The sequence below is a fragment of the Bactrocera latifrons genome, unplaced genomic scaffold (genome assembly GCF_001853355.1).
Source record: "Bactrocera latifrons isolate USDA-ARS-PBARC rearing strain unplaced genomic scaffold, ASM185335v1 scaffold_15, whole genome shotgun sequence".
In the NCBI taxonomy this organism is placed as follows: Eukaryota; Metazoa; Arthropoda; class Insecta; order Diptera; family Tephritidae; genus Bactrocera; species Bactrocera latifrons.
The window spans coordinates 1913030-1922059 of NW_017534963.1; the positions used below are offsets into that span (position 1 = coordinate 1913030).

Consider the following 9030-nt stretch of genomic DNA (forward strand, 5'->3'; position numbering starts at 1 on the left):
GAACAAATATTCCAAGGTTGAACCAATTTTCCGTATACTTCTTATAAGCCTCGGCTGGGAAGGCATTCAGAGAATTTAGATTGTTTCAGTTTCAGCGCATTTTTACAGCGCCATTTGTCAGATTGTTARATAGTTTCGACGTCATATTCATCATAAGTAAATATGCGTTTGACTAATGTATGATCATCAGCTGTATCAACTCTCGTTATTTTTGCAAAATATTTAGGTTTTTTGGCACGAGTCGCTTGATAAGGGACGGTGAGGAAAATGTCTCCGAACCGTTTGACTAATCTAATTTAATAGCCACTCGATGACGTGAATTAGTGTAGTAATCTTAAACTTAATTCAAATATTGTATGAAAGTGAAACATGACGTGATGAAGTAGAAAGCCTTACTGAACGCACTAACAAAATTTTACACAAATCCGTAAACAAACATGGCCGCCACGAGCTGCCGAAATCACGTCAAGCCTATTGGTAGACACTGTGTATTAGTAAATATTCAAAAAAAGAAAATTGTGGATAATAACTTTGATTTCTATCATATTTCATATTTTTTTTAAATAATTTATCTTTTAGTTAAACTAAAAAATTCCAAAAAAAGTAAAAAATTTTAGAAATTTTTTAAAAATTAAAAAAAGTGGTTTTTGACCAAAAAAAATTGACTTTATATTGTTCAAAAATATGTTCAAATGTTGAATTTTCTTAGGTTTTTTTTTTAGTTTAAATAGAAGATAATTTAACGGAAAAGATAATACATTTTTCTTTCCTGCTCGCCAATTAAGAAAAATCGTAAAAATGAAAAACCGAGATATCGTGCGTTGTTGTTGTTGTAACGACAGAATTCTGCCGAGTTGACAGTCCTTGGCCGGATCAAAATCCGGGTCCGTTCCGGTTTTCGTAGACCCGACTGTCGTGGGAACGGTCAAAGTTTTCGCTTTCTGCCCAATCGCTCATATATGTATGTATGTATGTATTATATCTGCTAGACGTTCAGTCACTATTTTCCTGCTAGCTTCGAAAATATTTCAAATTCCCATCTGAAACTTTGGGGACATATATACTATAAGATTATTTTTAAAGAGATTTAAGCAAAAAACAAAAATCGATTTTTTTGAAGTTCCCCCTTAAAGGACCGCCCTAATGACGTATTCGCATACCATATCGAATATCTGCCATGCTCGCAAGATTTCTATGTCTCAGGTATCCACATAATATACATTTGTTTGTGTATTTGTTTTTTGCTATAGTATATTTACAATTATGTTTTATATTTACATACATAGTATGTATGTATAAATTCATTCACTTAATATCATAACTATTTCGTACGAATAAATTCCATCCATTTAACGCTCACGTTAGAGCGATTGTTGAGCATTACTGGTATTTTAATTATTAACATTGGTAAATACCTGTTCAAGCGGTATACACACACACGTTCCTTCGTAAATATTTAAGTTTTGTAGTTGCAAATGCCACAAATGGTTATGGCTATTGGGAATCGTTAAATGCCATCGGCTATGTAAATCGTCATTCCAGCAATTACAAATAGACACATCCGCACGAACACCTGCACATAGATATATACATATGTATGTGTGTGTATGAATTTTTGAATTATTAATATAATTGCCCATCTACACATGTTTCACTTTCTTTCATTGTTTATTTCTTCGGCTACCGTTAAGCGCGATTCACTTTTATCGCAATGCGTTTATTTTGCCATTATGCGCCTGCCTGCATACATACATCTGCATGTGTATATATATTTACTACTACATATGGTTCTATGAGTTTGCATATTTGTTCAATTTCTGCTTTGCTGATTTGCTTTTTTCATTATCAGATAATTTTTGTGCATGACATTTGCATATACTATTTGATTTGCGATTGTCTGACAGGTTGTTATGTTGTTGTAAATTCTGCCATAAAATATTTTATTTGCGAAAACAGAAAACAGAATGTGTTTATTTTTATGTAACATTGTGTGCATAAGTGCTGTAATAGCCGGGGGCGTGTAGGGAATTTTTGTGTTTTTATTTATTTATCGCTTATTTTATGGTCCGCAGGCGGGTTGTAATGGGACGCTTGTTTTTTATGCACATGTAATTGAATTATTGAAATTTTTATTTAATTTGAGAAAATTTCCTGTGAAACGTTCTGATCAAATTTGACCCGCCTTTTTGGTTTTTTTTGTTTACTCGTATTTCAACTATTGAAATTTTTTTTGTTTACGGAAATTTTCTTGAAATAAATCTGATCAAATTTGACTCGGATTTGTTTTTTTGTTCATATGTAATTCAATTAATGCAATTTTTTTTTTTTTTAATTTGAGAAATTTTTCCTCAAAACATTCTGATCAAAATTAACCCGGAATTCAAAAAAACAAAAAAAAAAAAATAAAAATGTATCGTATTCTAATACGAATCATTCTTCTCTCCTTTAAAGTAGACTCTTTGAGGGAACTTCAATGCTTAATTATATTTTCCCCAAACTTGTAGGCCTCCGTTGGAGGACCTCGGTTCATTGCTTTCTGTGAGTTTTGGGTTTATTACTTTTTGCTAGTTTTTGGAGCTTCATTCGCTAGATTGTTGAATAATTCCGACATCGCATTCATAAACTTACGATTCGTAGTGCCTTTAGTGAATGCAGGGTCCTCAACTAGTTCCATTATCAAGCATTTCTTACGATCTCTACTCGAAGTCAGCTTTACAAAGGATTCACGGCTTTTCAGGCTCATAAGATAAGTTGAGATCAAGCACTGTATCCTTAATTTTTTCCGACGTTATTGCTTTCATCGTCATTAATAAGCTTGCTTGAGAAGTTTTCGACGACCGCACAACTTTCACTGAATGTGTTTTGCCACGAAAATACTTGCGGTCGTGGTAAAGCATACTCTCTAAAGTACTTCTGCCATTCCATTGGAAGCGCAAAATATCAATCGATTAATCAATGTTAATTTTTTTTCCGGGTTATTATTTACTTGAGACTATGCAAGTTCGAGTTCATTTCGTTTCAGCAAAGAATCACAGGTAATTCAAACATCGAGCTTCTTTTTACAGCGAATTTCTTCATTATTTTCACTAATTTTGAACCGCTTTAACCTGCTTTTTTTTTTTGGTTAAATGAATTCTTTCTCCCCGAAAATCTGCTCATTTTTCCTATACTCCGATATCCGACTACAATAACATATAGTTGTTATACAAGCTGACCAATCAAAATCAAGTTCTTATATGAGAAACTTTTTTATTTGAAAGATATCTTTACGAAATGTGACTTAGATTATTTTCCGCCAAAATCTCGGAACATAATGTTTAGATCGTGCTATTGCAGCATATATCTGTTGACAAATTATCCGATCCAAATCAAGATGCATTTCTCCTCTTTTATGTTAGAAACATCGCATGTGAGAAGTTTATTCTAGCCTCGATCGAAGTTTAACTGCACACAAAATTAAGTTTACAGTTATTATTTTTTTTTTTTTTATAAATACAGATTTCCTACAGGTTTGCTAATTACAGTGTCACTGACAACTCAAACAAGTCCGAAACTAATTATGTAACAAAGCAAATAAAGAGCTAAAATGAATTTAAAATTCTCAAAGCAAAAACAATAACCATAAATACCTTACATACATAACTGACTTAACTGACATTAATGAAAATCGTAACGCGCTGTCTGTCAGACGCCTCTCACTTTTACTTGCGGCGGCAGCAACAGCAGCAGCAACTATTTGCTTAGACATTACGAGCGCAAGCACTTATTGCTTCTATTTACAATTATGTGTCTAGATACGAGCATGCTTGCATGTCTGTAGTAAAGTGCCGCAATGCCGTAATGGCCAACAAAACAAGCCAACGCGAGTTGAGTCTGGCGAAGTGAACCGCCAAACCGCGGCGTCTCAAATTTGCAAGCGCATGAAAACGATAGCGCCGCCGCTACAAGTTGTCCAAGTGGCGCGCCGTCAGCGATTCAGTTGTGCTCGAGCGTTTAAACCAGTTGGACGGACCAGCTAAAAATTGGTTTCGAAAGTATTTTCATTTTCATTTCTATACACGCACTCATACAAATATATGTATATATATATCGAGCGTATTGTGTGTGCTTTATTTATTGCATTTTAGTTGTACACAAACTTGAACCAAATCAAAATAAAATCAAAACAAAATCAAAACATTAATTGCTTGCGTTTATAACAAGAGAGCGACAATCACCAAAGCCATTCAATTGAAGGCAACTGGCAAACATATAAATAAACCAATAAATACTCAACAAATAATACAAACAAGCAGGAAACCTTCATAATGACAACCAAAACGATTAGTTTCAACTACAAATTACCTTTTGTTTGGTTAGCTGTTGCGTTGTTGTTGCTATTGCAATGCTGCAATTGCGCACAAGGCACACCGATGCTGTACAAGAAGAATCCACAAGACAAATACGAAGCAGGTGATGTGTTAATGCGCTTTACCTTTCGGTGTTTTAATTGAGTGATTTCGAATCTGTTTCAAGGTTTCAACTAGTGATTTGTGGTGTTAGTTTTAGCCGCCAAATTTGGTTTGCTAATTCGAGTTAGTTTTGAAAATGCGGGTGAAATGAGTTTAGCTGAAGTTGATAAGCCAATATCGAATTTGTTTAAATAAAGGAACAGGAAATATTGGTATCTATATCTATAAAATTTATTTTTTCTTCATGAGTTGGCTCTTTGGCCTTTTTTTCAAATGTAGGGAAAGTGAGTTGTATAAAAATTTTATGAAACAAAAAAATAGTAATGTTATTGAAAATATATTGATCATTAAGGAGCATGACAAATTTGATTGTTGTATTTTAAATGAACTTCGAAGTTCGACAGTTAACCTAGAACCGATTCTAAATTTTTGTAGTCACCTTAATGTTGTCTCTGCGAATCGTTGATGTTTCTTCGAGATCAAAAACTAATTCATCTGTTCAAATTTGACCCGGACTGACAAACACGAGTTGGTACCAGCTTTTGCAATATCTACAAGTTTAGGCTTATTATATTCTTCTGATCAAATTTGACCCGGACTAATAAAAAAAAGTTACATTTTCACGTATTTTATTAGACATTTTTATCGTCTTAAAAATAAGGTTCTGAGCCAATTGAAAATTGGAATTTTCCATACATGGCTGGGCTCATTCGGCTCATTTTTGGAGCGCTATTCGCATTATAAATGTACCATGTCTAAGTCAAATTTGTTCAGTCATATAATGCCTGTAGATTAGATTAGATAAATAAGTGAGGATTACACCGCGACCTAGTATCTATTGTGCCCTCTCCTAAGTCACAAGTTCCAATATACTGCTAAGTGCTATTGAGGCGGTATGATCCCAATTTGGAAACATAGAACCAAGAGCTTTAATTCTGCGCCTACAGACTGGTGCGATTAGGAGGTGTTCTGGTGTTTCAGACTCCAAGTTGCAGAACCGGGAATTCGCTCAAGAAGCTAGGTCCGTATTGAATAAGTGCTTCTGGAGTTTACAGTTGCCAGTGTAGAAGGCGACAAGTAGCCAGAGTTTTTCCTTGGAAGGTTGATTACATATTTAAACCGTTTGAGGTTGTAAGCACCCATTAGCAACTTGGCATGGCGCATGCCTAGGAGTTGTTGCCAAGGTCTTTCGTGGCTATACCTTTGTGGCTTTTCGCCCAAATAAGGTGAACTTGGTTACGGTCTGAGAGACTATTCAGTCGTTCTATACACTCCTGCACCGATAGCGATTTGATCTCGTATGCAGAAATAGCTTTGAGTGCCGCTTGGCTATCGCTTAGTATAGCTATACTATATATATAAATAGTATGCCTAGAGAGAAGGTTCAGTGGTGTGACACCACTTAGCTCATTCATACGTTGGGAAGAGATTACCTTAACTCTGCCAAACCCTTCTGCTGCCTTTTGCAGTAGAGTGTTTTTAGCAACTTAATCACTCACTGGGTATAGCGGAGTGAATTCCAGCAAGACTTCAAGTGCCGACGTCGCAGGCGAGTCGTTGCAGCTTCGATATTTGAAGTCCTACAGACTTTTGCGATGTCTTGGAAGCCGAAGCCACAGCTCCATAAGTGATAATTCATGGTGTACAACCATCGACAATCCTTAGCTTGCAACCCCAAGATTTCATGGACAGATAAACCTGCTGCTTTCACCGCAGAGCGAAATCCAGTGTGAGATCAAGATATTTGATCATATTAGTCATCTCTACTTCTCTGCCCCCGGGTGTTAGGTCCTTGAGGCCAGTCAGAGACCTGCGTCTCGTAAACGGGACGATGGTCGTCTTTAAGGGATTGATGTTTAGTTCAGCATTCCTGCACCATCCCTTTTCTTGGCTTAGTCCCCTTTGTACGATATCGCAGAGAGTGTCCTCAAATTTTCCTCTGACTATGACAACAATGTCGTCCGTATATCCTTGACAGTGGATTTCATTGTTTGTTAGCAACACACGGAGTCAGTATCGACTATACTCGACATAATATAAAAAGTAATCTTTGACTTACTGATGCATAACAAAATCCAATTGTTTCAGCTCTTTCCTTGAATCTGGGTGACTCTGGAATCTCAAATTATACGATATAATATATAATATAATCAATTAGAAGGTTTGAAACAAGATTCTTTAAAAAAATCTATCAGCAATCCATACGTGAGTCGGATTTTCAATACTTCTGATTGTATTTCTATTAGATCTTAGCGAACAAAGGAATACGTTTAGAGTAAGGTGATGTGTTAGACTGCTGATCTTATGTTTGAGAATTTTGGAAGACAGATCTACACCAAGCAACTGTCTGAAAGTAATTACCATACCGCATGAAGTTAATTGCCTGGATCTTTGGCTGGCGGAAAGTTTTTATTTTTATCCTTCAGATTTTCTTCGATTTAAAAGCTCTCGAACTTAAGTATTTTTAGGCCACAGATTCGATTTCACTCTGAAAACACAAATCACCAACTAATATCCACTGTCGCCCTATAACCTCAACTCAACATTCGTTTCCAAGCAGATCTTGTACCCGTTTCCTCGACTGTCATTCCGCTAACAGTGCTCGAAGTCAGCTATGGTTTAGGTGGCAAACCCAGCGAGGAGTATAAGCAAGCCTATCTGAAGAAACTGCGCAAGAAGGTGCAACTCAAGCAGCACTCAAAGCTGACACAACAACAACACGATGGCGATGATGCTGAATTAGCGGATCCCGATACGCTCATAACAAGTGAGTGTCAGTGTCAAAAGCGAAAGTGAGATGAGAAACGGAAAACCATTGATAAAATTATCGGCGGTAAAGTAAATTGCCTGCAGTTAACTCTGTAATCAAGTACAGCTGTAAAATGTGAGGCGCCGTGCTCGCACTTTAGTGCACACTACAACATTGCAGTGTTTGTGTGCGTACGACTTGCCGTCAGGGCGTATGCGTGACATTCAAATGCCTACACTTGTGCAAACAATTTCCAAGCCTACGCGCCGCGCCTGCTTATGATTGGCATACAAACAAAAATTGTAGAAATAAAAAATAGCAAATATAAAAGTGCTGATTGCAAATAGTTGAAGTCAAGCGTTAGAAATGAATTAAATAAAGCATTAAGTCGCACTGCTGTCGGCCTCAAGACAGAAGTTTAAACAGGTTTGCCGCAGTGGTTCTCCAAATTTGTTGTTGTGCCAATAAAATTTGGCGTAGGATGGCTCGAATTTATTTCTATTTGAGACGCCAGTTCTAGTATGCTGTTTTGCGAATGGAAGTCTTTATGAACTTCACTTGCTTTGATTATCGGCGCTTTTTTATTTTATTTTTTATTTTTTTACGAGTTTTATACCCTGAATAGGATATATTAAACAGAAGTGAACTTTAGAGAATATTATTAAAATATATTTGTATAATATATACATATATAAATGATCAGTATGTTGAGCTAAGTCGATTAAGCCATGCTTATCTGTTTGTCTTCTGTTTGCAAATGCGCGACCTAGCCCTTCAGTTTTTAAGATATCGATTAGAAATTTTGTTCAAGTTATTTTCTCATCAAGGAGCTGTTCATTTGTCGAAATCGCTGATATCGGAGCACTTTAGCCTACAGCTGACATACAAACGAACCGTACCGAATCAAATTCTTCTTAGGAACACTTTTTTATTTGAGGAAATATCTTCAAGAAATTTCATGTAGATAACTTTGAAAGACAGCGCTAACATCGCCGAATAAATTGTTCAGTTCGGACCATTATAGCATATAGCTGCCATACAAACTGTTGGTTCCAAATCAAGTTCTTTTATAAAAACATATATTATTTGACGGGAAATCGTCAGGAAATTTGACATAGATTATTCTCCGAGTTTGCGGTATAAACTCTGAAAAAATTTCACCGATCCGAGCAGGGTATATAGCTTCAGTGCAGCCATAGTTAACAGTTTTTCTTTTTTTTTATTATTATTTATTTTATTTGTTTTGCTCATAGAGTTTATGACTTTGACGCTAAAGTTTGCACAAGTTGCATTTAAGAGCTTTCATGCTTGTTGTTAGTGTGTTTTTGTTTGTGCAAGTGTGCGCTAGAAACGCGCCTTTCGGAGCCAACATGCGATTTTCTTCTAATTCATTGATGGTCTTTTTCGTTTTTTATATTCTGCTTTCGCAATGTTTATGCGCGCGCTACACTTTGACATATTTTTTCGTACTATTTGCAGTAAAAAAGAAACATAACGACATCAATAAAGCCAAAGTCAAGGGCATCTAAAGCAATTGCAGATGACAACGATGACACGGCGGCAGCGAGCAGCGAGCAGCGTTATACGGCGTGGCGACGACATTAAACTACATCAGCAAAACACAATAATAATAACAAAACGCCAAAACAACGCAGACGGCCGAGATGGCAGTGGGAAGATTTGAGAGTAAGCTTACTAGCCAGCTATACCGAAGTGAGCACTTAGCTGATGACGCGCAGCGCTTTAGATGGTGTGTGCTGTTTGGCTGGCTTTTCTTGTTTTACTTTTTTGTTTTTTATTTTAATTTTTTTTGTTTTTGATATTTTTTGT

General features: G+C 36.2%; 1 protein-coding gene across 1 annotated transcript; it reads left to right on the forward strand.

Annotated features, from left to right (window-relative positions):
- The first annotated feature begins 4164 nt into the window (after positions 1–4164).
- On the forward strand, positions 4165–9021 carry LOC108965853. The gene is made up of 3 exons (XM_018928518.1): positions 4165–4452; positions 7012–7218; positions 8680–9021. The coding sequence occupies exons 1-3, from the start codon at positions 4308–4310 to the stop codon at positions 8727–8729; spliced, it is 402 nt and encodes a 133-aa protein (XP_018784063.1). The 5' UTR covers positions 4165–4307; the 3' UTR covers positions 8730–9021.
- The last annotated feature ends 9 nt before the right edge of the window (positions 9022–9030 follow it).

Coding starts and splice junctions, on each gene's coding strand:
- LOC108965853 (XM_018928518.1), top strand. CDS start 4,308: ATGACAACCAAAACGATTAGTTTCAACTACAAATTACCTTTTGTTTGG. Junction 4,453..7,011: donor ACAAGACAAATACGAAGCAG/GTGATGTGTTAA, acceptor GTTTCCAAGCAG/ATCTTGTACCCGTTTCCTCG. Junction 7,219..8,679: donor TCCCGATACGCTCATAACAA/GTGAGTGTCAGT, acceptor TACTATTTGCAG/TAAAAAAGAAACATAACGAC.